Source organism: Strix aluco, chromosome 4, assembly GCF_031877795.1.
Source record: "Strix aluco isolate bStrAlu1 chromosome 4, bStrAlu1.hap1, whole genome shotgun sequence".
In the NCBI taxonomy this organism is placed as follows: domain Eukaryota; kingdom Metazoa; phylum Chordata; class Aves; order Strigiformes; family Strigidae; genus Strix; species Strix aluco.
The window spans coordinates 123337951-123354865 of record NC_133934.1 but is presented as its reverse complement, the minus strand read 5'-3'; the positions used below and the strand labels follow the sequence as shown (position 1 = coordinate 123354865).

Here is a 16915-nt window from a genome sequence, read left to right as displayed (position 1 = left end):
CTCTCAAATTTCAGGTGAGTGCTCTTCTCACTCCCTTCTGAAATGCAAAACCCATCTTCTCATCCTCCCATCTGGTAGACCTAGTCCTGAAACTGAGAGCCCTCATTGTCTTGCCTCTGCCCTGAGCTGAAACTCTTGAGTGAGGATAGAAAGTAATTTGATTTTCTGCCATCACTCCCATTCTTCTCTACAAAGTCAGAAAACAGAAAGAAGTAAACATAAGAACGTAAGCAAGAAGAAATAAAATAACAGAAATTCCACAAATTTACTGAGACTGAATGGGAACAGGCACTCCTTAAGGCATTTAATTAGCAAGCCAATGTCTAATACACATTTTAAACAGTGGGTCATCCATCAAAGCACACACCACACAGCAGGCTTTCAGAATAAAATGCTACTGTAGTAAGAAATTATCCTCACACAATTGTCTTGTGGTTTTGACTCCTGCTGGGATAATATCTAGATCAATAATAGAGGAATTTTCAAAAACTACATTAAAGCCATAAAAGGCTATTCATAACAGGAGAACTCCAGAAATATATTAATAGAGCAAGCCATCTCCCTAAGACTCAGGCACACAATGAATGTGTTAGGAAAGCAAATGTAGTATTCACGGAAAGGAAAAGGTGATTCACCAAAACCATTCAGTGAAACAGTCTAGCTTATTCTTTACATTTAAAGTAGTTTGGTAAGAGATAATCACTTATAAATACCAGTATTAGAGAATCATTACAGGTAATAGCCCAACTCTACAGACTAGAACAACTACACCTCTCCAATTACATCCATTCTAACACTATATTCACAAAAAACCAGAAGTTCTTCACGTAAAGGAAAAGGTCAGAGCAGTAAAATGCCTGTAATTTACCTGAGAGATCTTTAAGAAAGAAAATGTCAACTGTCTTATGAATACCTGACATGAATAAACAGCACAGGCTCAGGGATATGTGTTGAGACAGCATTATCTAACTATCTGAACTTTAATTAGCCAAGAGTCCCCACAGAGCAATAGCAGCCAATTCTAAAATTAAGGGCAGATAGTACTGCACACTAAAAGAGTGTGATTTTTTTTTTTCGGTCCTGCTCCCCCAACCTTTCCATGTTGTGTCACATGTGTCCAACAAGCCAGGAAGGAGGCAAGGGGAATATTGGGGAACCAAAATCACCAATAAATCAGGAAAGTCTGTATTCAAGGTTGGAGAACTGGCTATGAAGAAAACATGACATTTCTCGGATGAAAAGATGAGCATCACCTCCAAACACAACTCTAACGGGTGCTGGGATATGAAAGCATCTCTCCAAATATACAGGGAAAGCTCAGCACATCAAACATTGAAAATCAGGTTGGAAAATTCTGTGAAGTCCCCCCTCACACTGGCAGGTAAATGGCCCGGTTAACCTACAGTATCTTTCTTCTTTTTTAATGATACACAATCTCTCAGTTCTATGAAGCATTACAATGTACCAAAGACATGTCCTGAGTGGCCTCATCACTTCCTAAAACACGCTGCCAGAGTTAAAAGATGGAGCCTAGTAGATCTTGCTACATTAACAGCACATAGTTCATTGACCAGCAAGAAAAAACAAGATGAAGAGTTTAATGTGTGCCTATTACCTGTGCTGACCGAGGTGATATTTGCTCTGTGGACTGCAGTGAATCACTGTGCTTTTACAAGAAAAAGCATGTATTTTCTTTGTGATTTTTGAAAACTAAAGAAATTTGATCCCTTCTTCTAGACTGTATATAAACACATGCTGAAAGTTAAGAACCTGTTTAAATATGGTCTGGAGGAGGAAAAGATTTCAGTATGGATCTAGGTACTTCTGGACTTGAAATCCTCCTAGGTACCAGAGGTGATTTTCAAACCCCCCTTCCTGAAAGGCAGTAACAGCAGCAGAGATACTAGTTAGTGGGACTGAGGCATATTTGTCCTCCTACAGCAGTAATCCCCTTGCCTGGCCCTTGCTACAGCCCTAGGTCCAAATCACTCTGCAGTACCTTGGCACCACATGCTCCCTCACACTGAACCAAAGCAGATGCAGAGAGACTGAGCAGTGCTCCTGCCCCTGGTTATTTTGAGATTAGCCATCAAAAAGTGCTAAAAAACTTCCTAGAAGAGCCTCAAAGGAGCAGAATCATTATCTAATTACAATAAATCTAAACAAAAATGGCTTGTAAATTTTAGGGGTTAAAGAGAAAAAGGATCTTAAATTTCAAGTGACATTATGCAATCAGGCCAAGATTGTTTAATTTACCACATGCTGGGTAATAGTCTGAGAAGACTCCATGTTTCCAGAACTAAAATGGGCTCTTTATTAACAGGGTGATTTGCAGAGAGGCTGTGGGCAGAGCTGGCATTCAAGCCGTTCAGCTCCCCAGAGCATCCTTCAAACACTTCCTTCCTGCGGTGTGCACTCCTCTTTCCAAGCTCTATTCAGGTTACTACAAAGATTTTTAACAGGTGAAAAGTTAAAGCTAAATGAGTCCAAAGTGCAGACTGTCATGACATTGATAACAGAAACAGAGAGTCAAGGAAAATCTCATGTAAGAATATGATGTGAGAAGACTGCCGTATGTCAAGGCTGAGTGGGAGAGAAACTGTTCAGGGCTCTCTGAGATGCTCAACTTCACTGTATGCCTGAGTTTGTTACAGATTTCTGATTCTTTAAGAAAAGAAAACTACCAGCTATATGAGTAAAAGGTCTGTTAAGAGAACACAGGAGAAGAGAAGTCTCAGGCAGAGTCTAAAAAAGTTCTGAAAGTACCATAATCCTAATACAGACTCAACACTTTCAAAAGATCCTTCATCCCTTCCTCCCAGAAAGGTCCAGAGGATCTGCTCAGCTAAAACAGTGTTTGATACACCCTTGGGTTACAACGATGGCTTTACACCCACAAACCTTTCTGTGTTTTGTGAGCACCAGCTAGGGGCCAAAATGGACTCTCACACACACGGAGTTCTTGGACCAGCAACTGGGGGGTAGCAGGGTGTGGGGTTATCTAGGATTTACCCCAACCACTCAGCTTTTCTCCCAAACAAACATTTCACATCAGGAGCCGTGGGTGTCTGCAGCTACCACTGTACACCCAGTAACAGCAGCTCTACATGCCTCGGAAGTCTCTCTGGGTTTGAAGGAGACCTAACATACCCAAGGATTAGTTTATAGGTATTTGTTAGTAACAAAGGGTCTAATCTTGAATTCAGTGAGGAATGGGGCAGGCAACCAAATATTTTAGCAGGTTTCAACATCTGTTTTCATCTAGTTTCTGAACAACTATTTAAACAATATTAATACTACCTCTGAAAAGAAAAGTAGGAGCAACTCTGCAACATGTTGTGCCAGAAGAAGAGTTCAATGAAGAGTCATACCTTGAAATGATCATTCTAATCAGAGGGTGCATTAAAATCAAGCAATTGTATTTCAAAATTAAAACATTGTACGGAACTAGAAACAAAGGGCACTTTCACGGCTCTTCCCTCTAATGAACTTCTCCAGATTTTAGAATGTGTTCAGGCCAATTTTCCAAGTAGCTACGTTTTTAAATGCATTTCATCTCTGTTTGTATAAAAGAGTCATTACATTAGTCCATAGAAGATCATAAAATTCTTCCCTTCTGTGCCATAAATTTTTAGTTTCTGTCATTGCCTGACATTTGGCATATGCGCTGGCAAATGATACAGCATAATTCATTCACTGTTCACCTTGTGTTTGCAAAGCTGTTACAAAAGGAGACATTCAACTTCTGCTAAAAGGCTTGCTGAAGAAATGACTTAAGTGACATAGATCAAAAATAATTAGAACCAAGTCCTGCAGTCTTTACTCTGGCAAAACTGGCAATAAAATCCATGAAAATCCCTGTGTACTAGGAGCCAGTATGCAAGAGCCATATACAGTTAATGGAAAGATCTTCATGAACTTCAGCAGGGCTTGGATCCAGAGTCTTCCCTCTAAGTATTTTAGAAGTGAACTACAGGTAATTAATAAGGAAATCAAGTTTAGTAAGAAAGCAAGATTCAGGACTTGTTCTCCACAATGAAAGAACCTCTCCATATTGAGGCTACAGATCTTGCACTCCAACTACTTTAATCTCATTTCATGCAAACAGTACCTTTGCATTCAGATACCTCTGTCCTGTACTCCTCATGGCTGGAGAGCAAACGGCTGAATTTGGGTCTATGCTCCACGCCTGCTGGTGTTGCTTTTTCAGATACTTCTGATCGAAAACTTTGTGAGCATGACACAGAGATCTCAAACTGCTTAATCACCTCATCATCGCAGCCTGAAGATGCTGTCTGTTCTTCATCCTCCCCGTAACTGTTTACTGGGAGAAAAACACAACCCAGTCTTTAGACAGTCTGCTGCCATTGGCCAAGAAGCCAGATGACATGGCACACTTCTAGCTCTCTGATGAACCTCCTGGGGAGAAAAGGGGCCAAGGGTTTAGGGAGGACTAGGGAACGAACTTGAGAAACACCTGCTTCTTCAAACCTCTGGAAAGCCTGTGAATGTCATATTGTATCAGCAACATTTGCATATTGTTAGACCTTCCCCAACTGCACATTACTCTGTGGTTTTTTTTAAAATGAAGATATTTAACAGAGCAGAACACAAAGTAAGACACAACACACATAGAGAACCACTTGTAAAATCGTTAGCATGTGCAAAGACAAAGTAGTAGAGCAAAGGACTTGAAAACCTTTTCATGCTTCCATTCCCCTGCAGCTTCTGCTAAGGTGGAGAGGGAACGTCTTTTGGGCAGAAAAAGCAACTCAGAGGTAACCTGCTCTGGATAATACCGTGAACACATAAATACGGCACGTGGCTAACAGGCACTGCTGATTCCATCTGTCAGCAGCAGAGGAACTCGGGAGACCAATGTAAATTGTAACCTTTAAAAGTGAAGATACGCATTTGAGCATGTCCCTGTGAGTACCCTTCCCCTCCTGCTACCAACATGTGCTTTGAATATGAGATGAGTGCACCCTCATTAGTGTGTGAATATCCGCCAGATGGGGGAAGGAGGGTTCAATACGTACTATATATACTCGGCCTTGCTTTGTCAGGATGAAAACACGGAGGCATTTTGCTGATGTCCCTGGAAGCACAACAGCAGGATGTTTTGACCCACAGACGTGCACAGAGAAGGAGCGGTGGGGATGAAGGGCATGTTTGTGTACATGTGTGTGAACAAGCCAGCTGTCAAGTGTGGTCGTCCTGCTGCTTGTTCTTGAGCATGAAGTATATGATATCGTTGCCAAGACTTTCTTTGATAATCGCCATGGCAAACCCAAGCAGCTGAACAAATGGGCATTGCAGACAAACGGGTGGAGGGTAGCTTTCTCAGTGACACTGCCTGGTTTGAAAGGAAAGCACCTTTCTCCACCTCAAATTCCACATCAATCACACAGCTACAGGTAGAGAAACTGGATCCTTCTTTTACACACTGTGTTAGGTCTATTAAAAATCTGCAGTATAAACTTAATGACAACTGCTGTCACTGCTCCATAAATTTTACCTGCTGCTGCACAGAAGACAGCACTCAACTCTTTGGGCAGAGAGGACAGAGCAAGGAAGCTGCCAGTACCAGAGCAAACTGCTCCCACTACCAGCCCAGCAGAAGCTGGTTTCTTCCATGCTGCCACACTGGTAGATTTGACCCTCTGGTCTGATTTGCCACAGCTTGACAATAAGCCTGCTGTTCCTTCTAGAAGATTGCTCTCAATTGGAGGAAAAAGCTAAGTGTTCCTATTCTGATAAAAATGAAAAAAGTTTTAGGCATCAGTTTGTAAATGGTCAGTGACCAGCTATCATAAAAATTTTTATGTAAGATGTTAAAAATAAATTTCTTTGAATTTTTTTTAATAGAAATTATTTCAAGCTGCAACAACCTTATGGCCTAAATTTGATACGGTCTGTTCAAATAATCAAAACACATAAAACTAAGCATTCCTTTTCAGCTAACTGCGCTGTCAATTCACTACCTGCAGCTCATGCAACCTCTACAAAATTAATTTAAATGCTTGGCAAATGCTGGTAAGTTCTATTTATATGCATATATCTTTTGTGTATTTAAGACAAAAAATAAAGATTATTCCAGTTTAAACAAAAGTCCACTTTTCACTCAAACAGCTTGCCAAAAATCCTGAGTAAAATATCATCTTTAGTAATTAAGCCACATCTTTCACCATTTTCTAAAACAACTGTAACATTAAAATCCTGGGTCCATGGGTGCGAAGCTCTATACCTAAATAAATGTGCATTAACGTAGTGTACAATCCTGGTTATTACAAGAAATTTCACAAAGGCCACATGGATGCAGCACTCCTGGACTGCTCCTGTAAGGGCACTCCCTGGGTGACCTGCATGCAACTCCCTGCAGAACAGAACAGAGCCCTTTTTCTAAGGCAGAAGGAGAAGGGTGAAGGGATGGAGAGCAGGAGTTTGGCCCACTTTATTATTGGCCACTTGACTTTGACTTCAATTTTACCAATCCCCAAAGCATGACTGTGTCACTCAATATGACACTGGACGCTATTTTTCCCTAGCATTTGGAAGCATACAGGCTAATTAAATGGTGGCACTGGGGAATCTGTAGCAAATGCTTGATATGTCTGCTGCTGAATCTCTGCCTGAGCAACAGACAGCTCTGTGTCAACTTAATATCTCTGTATTAATAAAACTAACTTTACCCAGGGGAGAGAAAAACGTTCACCATTCAAATATACAAGTGTCCTGATTAGGAAAGGACAAGGGGAAAACATTTTCTATATCACCATGGCAACTTAAATAAAGGACCCATAATTACAATCTAAATTCTGGAAAGATAATGAATACATCTTGAGATCTGCAGATGTTGTGCAGCACATACATATTTCTAGCAACTTCAACTCAATTACTTCTATGCAGCATCTGTTTTACAAATCAACTTCCCACCACTCATAAGGAGGCATGTGGGATTTATTTTTTTTTTCCCAGAGGAGACAGTGGAGGAGGAAGGAGGGTGACCTCTTTTTCTGGCAAGGTATTTCAAACTACCACTATTTATTCAGAAATTTCAAAAACCCAATCAGTTACAAAGTTAGCTTACAGGCATCCAAATACACTAAGCTAAAATGCATGAAATAAATAATTCAAGAATTCTCTGTAGTGTTACCAAGTATAAAGAATAAGTTTTCCTTTGCTCAAAGCTTATCCAGGAAAAAAACCTACCGAATAAAATACATAGTGTAGGTGTAAAATATAGATGTACTCCATGCATCCTGTCTGCCTGCATACGAAAAAAACCAACAACAAACAACAGTCATTTTGGCTGAACAATGAAAAGTTTGCAAATGCCAAATTTCTGCTTCCTATACATTTATTGCTGCCCTTGTGTGTCCACTTTCTTCTTAAAGATTTTGGCTGTTCTTTACAGAAGTCAATGAGAGTTTCAATGGGAGCATCACTGAGCCCTGAAGGAAGCAGAAGTACTACACAAAAAAAAATGTATTTGATCATATAACCAAAGACAATATCAGTACATCTATGCATAATGCATATACTCGAAGGATCCCAGGAGCACTCTGTGCCATGTTTTTTGCTATTATAGAAGCAGTCACATAGGCCTGGCCTTAAAATTTTCATGATCGGGATGACAGAGAAACAGTGATCTGCAACAGCTCCCAACTCAGCAAAACTCAGAACTGCACACAGAAAGGAAAGGGCTTTTCTTTTGGAAAACTGGAATGGTCTGCTGCAAACAAGGGATTTGTTAAAGCTTCTCAGAAAAAAAGGATGAACATTTTGTAAAGGGAATGTGCAGCAACACATATGGAGTCGCTGCTACCAATTCCTATGCAGCTACAGCTCTGATTTGCACTGGCTTTAATCTGGAGTCTTCTCACTCTTGCTGTCAACCATTTGAACTGGGAGTTCAAACAGAAGTACAAAGTAATGCAACTACCTGATACATGGGCTTGACTAAGGAGCAGAGCACCCCATAGCTTCATTTATGCTCAAAACTATTTGGAGATACCATCTGATCCCAAAAAGCCTTCTTTTTATAAAACTGAAACAAAATCCTAAACATCCACCTAGACCTCAAATGTATTTAAAAATTATGGAGAATATGCTGTGATGCAGTAAACCCATGCTTCTACACATGTCGCTGTGGACAAAGAGATTGTGACCATGCACCACTGACTAACACTGACTGATAGTTTATCAACGAACAGAAGTCAGCTGGGCTTTCACCTTGCACCCAGACCTATGTGTTTTTGTCCCCTTCTGGTAGGTATACCAACGAGGGAAGCATTTGGTGCCCAGTGTTAAAGGTAAGGTCCACCCCTCTCTGCTGAGTGCCAAGTGACAGTGTCCTGCTTCTGCACCACATCAATCTCTACCTCTTCATCTGTCCTCACCCCATGATCAAACCAACTGGGAAGCTCTCCGAGGCGTTTGGGTGTTTGCATGCAATGCAGGCAGAGAGAATCACAACTTGGTAGCTTTCATACCAGGGGACATTTCCAACAAAATGAAAAAAAAAAAAAAAAAAAGGCAAAGAAAAAAAATCAGAGAGTAATGAGAAACAAGACATTATTTGACTCTGACCATCAAGCACCTCTATAGCTGAACAATACAGCAGTCAGAGCAATAAACTCCAATTCTGCACACTGCTGTGCAAAGAAATAGAGAACTGCCCACAGAAAACAGCATGAAAATCAAGATATTTTCCTGTTGCTTTTTTCCTACTCCCAAATTTGGATTTTAAAAATAGGAACATGGGATTGAGCTTCAAACTGACTCTCAATTTGCTGCCTAAGGTTCTTCCATAGCTAAAGGAAATGGCAGAAGCACAATCATCCCTGATTTTCCCAATCACCTACTTTACATTTTATATGTGGAATAAGCATGAGTCAGGTTTCATTTATGCTACTGGGTTTTATTAGCACAGGCCCAGGATTTGTGGTGAAGTGGAAGAAAAAAGAGATTACACACTGTAGGAGACACTGCTAAGCCAGGAAAACCCCTGGTGTGGATGCAGTTACATCCATGAGTCAGCCTACACCCCTTTGCCAGCACAGGTTAGGTTGCTTGAAGAAAACATGCAGCTGCAGAAGCAGAAAAGTACTTTCTGTCACAGATGCTGTGTGTACGCTGGGGACACTGCAGGGCACAGGTGTAGCTGTGTACGCTCTGGGGTGTGGGGCTGTAAATGCTCATGGACTCAGAAACTAAACAAACTGCTAGATCCCAATAGCTGATGAGTTAGAAAACACTGTCCTTTCCTTCCAACAAAAAATAACTTTCAGTTTATAAGCATTATTTTTATGACAGTTTTCTTGGTAGCTTTCATACCACAATGGGTTGAATTCCTTCAGGTTACCCATCAATCATCTCTTCTACTTGTTTGCTTGGCTTGGTTACACACTTCTTCTAATGCAAGGCAGTCACTTCATAAGTTCTCTCCACTACTTTTAAGGAAGTTTCTCTGACTTGGCACTAGCTTCTTCCAGAAAATGGCCTTCTACCCAGCAGAAATCAAACTGACCAAGTAAATGCCCAGGAGACCCAGGACAGACTCTTGCTCCTCTTTAAAGCGGTTTCACTATGCCACACTCACAACCTGTGAGACTCAGCGTACGCATGCCAATTACATACCATTCATAGCACCCAACGTTGTAACCATTAGCTTCACACCCACAAGCCTTTGTTAGATAATTAACAGGGTGAAAATCAACTCCCTCGCAAAGATATTTGTTTGGGGTTGCTACGGATAACAACTGCATTGCAACAAGGCGGATATTTATTTTCCCACTGATCTTTCTAATTGAAACTTTCTGTTTGCTACCAAAGGGTTGATTCACCACAGCTCCCTTTTACCACTGCTGTAACACCACAGTTTCCATGGCACTCCTGGGAAAATCACAGACCAGCAGCAGCAGTGGGTGAGGATGTGGTACAACAAGACTCACAAGCATTCAGGACCAAAGCTGTCACCCAAAAGGGGCAATCCTGTCCTACTTCCCTTCCCCTCTTCCCATTGTTTCAGTTTTAGCAATCATGTGGCCAACTCACTTGATTCAAAAGTAATAGGGAAGGGGATGGTAACTCTCAGCTGAAGCAATGAGCTGGTCCAGTTCACCACACAGTGGCATGCTCATGAGGCCAGACATGGAAAGTAGCACAACTGTGTGATCAGGGAAGGACAACATGTCTCAGCTGCAGTTTTAAATCAGCTACTGACAATTGCAAAACTGCACCCTCAGGCCCAAGAGTTTTATAGCTACATTATTTATGGCAATAAGTCTAGACCTCAAAATTGACCCCGTGACACAGAGCTTCAGCAAACCTCAGTGCTCTCATTAATCCAAATTCAGGGCTTTCTCTCCAGCACCACCACTCTCATACTATTTGCTGGAAAATACTCCCACACAGATTATGCTGCTACATATAGACCGTATGGTCTTGAATCTCTCTCAGCCTGAGGAGAGAAATGCCTCCAAGCGCCCAGCTTGTGTGGGCAAGCACTCACACCCAGTGCAATGAGTCCCTCCAGGGATGCTTCATCTCACATGGATACTGAGCTCTAGACAGGGGAGCACCCACCTGAACATCAGCAAACTTTTAGGTAGGGTGATGAAGCCATGAGAGCATCGACTATTTTCATGATCATTAGAAGGGATTTTCTACAGATTTTGCTATGGACTGGTTTAAGATTCAACCTAAGACATTCATGTTGGTCTACAAATATGTACTAATGAAGCCTCCCTAACTCAATCTGAGGAAACTGCATGAGAATCACGCAAAGAGTATCTGCAGAGGTACAGCCCAACCGCACCTTCCTCATTACCTGGAAGACCCACACAGCCCAACAATGCCATTCACTGTCTATAAAACTGCATATTTTTTTCTTCCATGACTGTAATCTCCCTCTTTTCTTTCACTGCAGTCTTTCCCCTTGGTTACTAAAACTGAGGTCACTCAAAATGATGGCTGCTACCTACAGGTCATTACAACAGCCAAAAATGAACTGGGCACAAGCAAGTCATATCCACACCCCTGTTTGGCAAGAGGTGAGGACCAACACCAGCTCACCTTCTGGCAGAGTGACCCCATCTCATATAAGCTTACATTAGTGGGTTTTGTGCTGTGAAGCAATGTAAAGACACTAGGAGGAAATGGAGATGGATTATCCCATGCTTCCAAAAGTGCTAATGGTCATTGACTTCTGCAAGTATTTGCCTGGCATCATGGGTTTGCTTAAGTAGCCTTCTACAAAGCAGGCCTAGCTAGCAACAACTGCAACTGAAAAAAACAAAAAACAAAAAAAGACAAAAAGTACTACTGTTTGTATCAGCACAAGAAATACTATGTTCCAGCTCTGCACAGAGTGATGCTAGTATGACTGCACGTAACCTCCACCACAACGCAATGAGATCATTCACACCTGCCTCGCCTGTAGTAGGAGATGGAAGGTGAGGAGGCAGGGTTTCTAGGAGAGAGGCAGCACTTCCCAGATGCTGCCAAGATGCTGTTTATTGGTAAATGAAGCCTCTTGAGTCCTAAACAGCCTTCCCAGAGGAAGATAGAGTCGCAACTGCCATATGGGGAGTGGGAAGAGGATGCCACTTAGCAAAAGCGGATCAGAAAATACATGCACAAACACACACGCTCACACAATTTGTTCTGTAACTGCACTGAATGGCAAAATCCATTTCTTCCTCTCAAATACAACCTTCTCCATACAGCTTATGAAACCTTCTAGATTGCAAGAGCAGATGACTAGTATTCCTGAATAGAGCATCCTTCCTCATGCCCCCTAGGGAGCTAGAAACAAGGAAGCTCTGCCCACCAGACAAGGAACTTAGCAGAAACCCAAACCATTGATCCACTGTAGGCTTACAAAGGTATTGTGTCTAGAATCACCAAATGAGGATGAACAGCAATATTGACAAGCCTAAGACAGAGCCCGCAGTGGTAGCACCTTTGAAAATCTGTGTTTTGAACCACTCTTTGGTTTCATTTCCCCAGCTGTAAAGCTGACATACCACAATCCACCCTCCTTTCAGGGCTATGGCATACTCTCATCACCACTTACTTTCAGCATCATGGATGAAGATCCCTTATAATTTGAAGCTTTGAAAAGACAGAACTGCAAAGGAGTACTTTAAATATAAAAAGGAACATGGTACCACCTTCACAAGGACAAAAGTCTGTACACAAACACTTTCTGAGAGGTTCTGAATTTCCCAGAGAGAAGACATTCAATGCAAACTCACATCTGCACTTCATTTCAGAAAGCTGCAGACTTGTACCACATTCTTCAGAGACCAGATGCATATCCCCAGATACATTAGTGCTTTCTCCCACTCGAGCAGCCAGGAGTGTTTTCTGTGAAGTGCTTTTATCCACTGTCTTTGCTTTCCTTCACTCGGTCCTAGTGGTGCTATTGATTCAGTGTAGCCTCTTTAAATGTCTTGCTATGAGTACCGGCACTGATTCTTATAGGGCTACATTCTGGCTAGAGCACTGGCTGGCTCCGCAGCCAGACAGGTGATAAAATTCATAAAGATCACTTAGGATCTTTACACGGAAACTAGCTATCTGTCTATTACAGTCTCAGGTTCAAGCAGAAGTTTTATTTATCACACAAGCAGTATCTTTTTGTTACAGGAATATTTTGCTGTACGGGTTTATAGGACCTAATGAAAACTCACATCTTGCCTAGGAAATCCTGGCCATATGAAGGGTCATTTACTGAGGTCAAGAATGCTCATATACAGCAGAAAGAATAATTTCCTCTACTACAGCAATTACTGGCAAAAATCAATGACCCCTGTTAAGCTGGAGGCCAAGGTAAGTAAATGCAATACTGCTTTCTAGTTTTAAAAACTCCCAGAGCCTCAGAGGTGTGCTTCCCCTAACACGTTTTGAGGATAACTATCTAGCCATCTAGACAAGACTCCTATTAGGACATCAAAACTTCCTAGCATTCCAAGGTCAAAAAATTTATTTTAGTGCAACTGAAACACAATCTTTAGCTAGCATTGAGATTGTCTAATTGATGGGAAAAAAATCTCCAAGGACTTCATGCAGTTTAAGTGTAGTGCTCACCTATATATTACACTAGTGTTATGAACAGTGTCAGACAGCTCGGGAGACTCTTCAATCACAGAACTCGCTGTGCAAAAATAGTTCAGCTCTGATTCAGAAGACTCAGCTCTGCTGGTGCGTCTGTCCCCATGCCTTTTCAGAGCAGTGTCTGATGAAACTGCTAACTTAATGGTCACTTTGACTTTCTGTTTGCAAAAGACATGGGCCCCGAGGAAGAACTGGGCTAAAGCCATTGCATTCGTGGCACAATTATTCCTGCTCTTCACCTTTTTCATTATCACTTTTTTTTCTCTATAGATTCAGACTGGGAAACAGATGGACTGGCCAGCTCCACCCCTCTGCTTGCAGTGCACTACTTTTAGAAGTGGCTTATTGCTCCACTGCTTTTTTTCAATTCTTAAGCCAAATGTGCAAGGATGGATTTGGCAGCCACACTCTTGACAGCCACCCCCAGTCAGCTGAGCAGCAGTATCTTAGCCACAGGGGGATGCAAAGGCTGCTCCCTCCCTGTTCTGCGATGGGAGACAGTTTCTCTATCAGAAACATTGAGATTAGACAATGAAGGAGGGTCTAAAGGCAGCTGCAAGAGCAAGTTCATCTGTATTTGCAAAATTTACAACTAGGTGATGTGCAAATAGAGGCAGGGATCTGCATGCGTGGAAGGGTCTGCCTTCCCACCATTGACCTCTTAAACCAGCACCTGGTGCTGCAATATTTCCTGCTGAACTACCTCATTTCTGAACTATGGATCAGAAGCATCCAAAGTGAAAAACTTTTTCCTGCATTTGTTTGAAACCTTGGCACAACATTCCTAGCATCATTTAAGTACAGACCAGGACTCAGTAGCAGCCAAACCTGCACCCTGCCGATTAGCATGCCTCACAGCATCTAACAGACGTTTGACTTAGAACCCAAGAATTTCATTGCTCAAACACTTTATTAGATCCCTAAGCCTAAAAATGGTTTTGAATAATGTGTGTGCTGCTCTGGAGCCTCAGAAAAAATACTCTGGGAGCTAGGAAACATTTCCTAGGAGGCAAAAATGTGGTCAAAAACATATTTGATAGAAAGGAGAAGGGGTAATGATAGCTTTTAACTGCAATTTTATTTTATTTCATCTCAGAAGCATGCTCTAACTTTGAGAGAGGAACAACTATTGGATTTTCTTTTGCATCTTTTTTAAAACAAGATGATTCTCATCTAGGGTTGGTGGGGGTTTTTTCCCCCTAAACCCAATAAACTATATATTGGAATGACCTTGTAATGGGTTTCTGTGGCTCTTTAATCACCAGTGGCTGTTAAATGAAGCATATCTATTTTCTCTGTTACATTACTATTGGCAACCAGGTCTTCAGTAAGTGCCCAGAAATATTTCCATGGCAACAAAAAGCATTCAGCATTGCTACTGTTTTGTGCCAATTTAGCTTTAAAATATTCTATTGTGGAGAGAAATATGGTACATTAAGTGAAATAAAGTCAAGATGCACTGTTCTGAAAAGAATATAAGGATAAACAGGAAACGTGCATTTTGCAGAAATGGGGGAAAAAAAATGTCAAATGGAAGGAAAAATGTTCAAAGCTAATATTGATGCTACTGAACGCCTTTGCTGAATGTCAGCAAGTCCATATGCTCGCTTACACTGTCACTTAGGGTTAAGTAACAAAGCTAACAGAAATAAAGATATCTCAAACATCTTATCTTTATCATTTTAATCCATGACTGAAATTTTAAGTTGCCAGGGTATTACAGCCTCTCTGCATGTCTAGGTTATCATCAAAAGAGTTCATACTCTTGATGTTAGAGAATGAATCTAAAGGAAAAAGAGGAAATAAAGAGTTGAAAAATGAAATACAAAGAGCATGTGTGTGTTTTGGAAGTGAAAGGTCACTTAGAAGAGCAAAACGAGTTCTTCCACATCAAAGATCTTGTGGAAGACATTTTCAAATCACAGTTCAGCACTTTCTCTCCTATTATACAACTTAGTTCTGAGAAAAAAAGGCATCAGCTCCCAGCCCTCCAACTCTCAAACAGCCAACTTCATGACTATAAAGTCTTGAGGCCATTGGATGGCCCTTTGTGCAGTACATTGCAGAGATAAAAAGTTAAAAGACTATTTGAGAGCATTTGGAGTGACATTTCCTCTGGTGTAAAAAGCTATGTAATGTCCTCTAAAGTGCTTCGTGTGGAAGTAGAGAGCTCTAGGCAGCGGCAGTGTAGGTTCTGGGGAGCTTTGTAAGGCCAAACTTCCAGTTCACAGTGGCTCCAGACAACTTACGGAGAAGGAAAGCAAATAAATATTAAGAAAGAGTCCAACAGCAACTTGATCAGTACCTGCTCTCAGCTGGGAGAGAGATTCAGTGTCACCCTCTCCTTTAGCTGCAGTGATGGCTTACTCTGGCTTCTGACTGTCACTCTATGTGTCTCTCACCAGGAAGATTTATCTGGTCCATCACACACTCCTAAGGACACTCTTTCTCAGATGTCCCTGCAGACAAGACTGCAAGTGAGAAACTGCTCTGACAGTGACAGCAGCCCATTCCTGGCCCCCATTTCCTGGAGAGCTCACCACCATTTCTCCCAACCACTGTCAGCAAGGGTGTAGTCCAGAGACAGGACAAAGATCTGGAGGCCACCATCAGAATAATGCATTCAGCACGTGGCTGCTCCCCAGCCTACTCTGAGAACCCCTGGGATTTGTCACAAATCACACCAACAGCCCCTCTTGGGGGTATGGGAGACAAGGTTGCGGCCTGGATAGCACTTGTATCCAAGAGATACAGCTCTGGGGTGCTTAACCTGAGAATTGGCAATCATTCATTTGGAATATGAAACAAGCAGTCCCAGTTTGGGAGACAAAACAGCTAGACCAAAAGCTCTTTTCAATTATTTATTCCCTGGCCATAACAGTGTGAGGAACAGTAATAAAGAAAAGAGCTAATTTTAACATTCATTAAAGAACACCGTCAAGGTTTATACCCTCTCGGTCTGATATTCCTATTAAATACAAAAACAAACAGGCTGATCTTCCACAGTCTGCACAGAAAAGGCTAAATATGTAAGACTTCCCTAGAAGCCAAGAGTGATGAAAAGCTCTTGGACATTACAAACCAAACATTTTCAAGAGCATCTACTGCCTGCTACAAAAAAAAAAAATGAATTTAGATATCTGAAGCCAAATTCTGAAGACCCTTCAGTGAGTTCTTCATCAGCTCTGCACTGTAGACCCACTCTCCCCTCCCCTTTCCTCCCCTATCCCCCTTCCTAAGATGTTCATAAAGAGCAGCTTTAACCCAGCAAGACCCAAGGATGGGGTCAGCAGGACTGCAGTTTTCCTGCTTGGGACATACGTCTCCATCAGTCGTCTATGACCCAGGTAACTTCCAGCCATATTTACGGCAGTATTTAGTAAGTACAAGTCACATGGCTGAAATTCAGTCCTGAACACAATCACCTGAAAAGATGTTCATGTCACTTAATGATCAGAAGTCATAGTTAGGCCTATTTAAAACTGAAAATATCAAATTCAGTTCTCCTTCCCATAATCTCCTGCCTGCTGTCCTCTTCAGTCTTATTTGAAAAGCCTGTGGGGGTGGTGGGAGGGGAGGAAAGCGATTTGGGAGCCTTTCATCCATAAAATCATGAGATATGGCTGGCTTTTTAGTACAGCATTTCACAGCACATGGCACAGTAACATCTTGAGATTCCTGGCACAAAGAAACAAGGTTTGAGATTATATATATCTTTAATAGCAATGACGCAAAGGCAGATGGTTCTCAAAGCAAAGGCTTAAGGCTAAACACTCCCTTTGAAGGGTCC

The 16915-nt window shown here is 41.6% G+C and overlaps 1 protein-coding gene across 3 annotated transcripts in view; it reads right to left on the bottom strand.

The window, feature by feature from the left end:
• Window positions 1-16915, bottom strand: part of SYT16 (synaptotagmin 16) — a 72515-nt gene that overhangs the window by 23945 nt on the left and 31655 nt on the right. Inside the window, exon 3 of one of the 3 annotated variants that reach the window (XM_074821615.1) lies at window positions 4112-4324. The exons of the other annotated variants lie outside the window; for them this stretch is intronic. Within the exon in view, the coding sequence (XP_074677716.1) occupies window positions 4112-4324 (213 nt within the window). The remainder of the gene's footprint in view (window positions 1-4111; window positions 4325-16915) is intronic. 3 annotated transcript variants of the gene reach the window in all.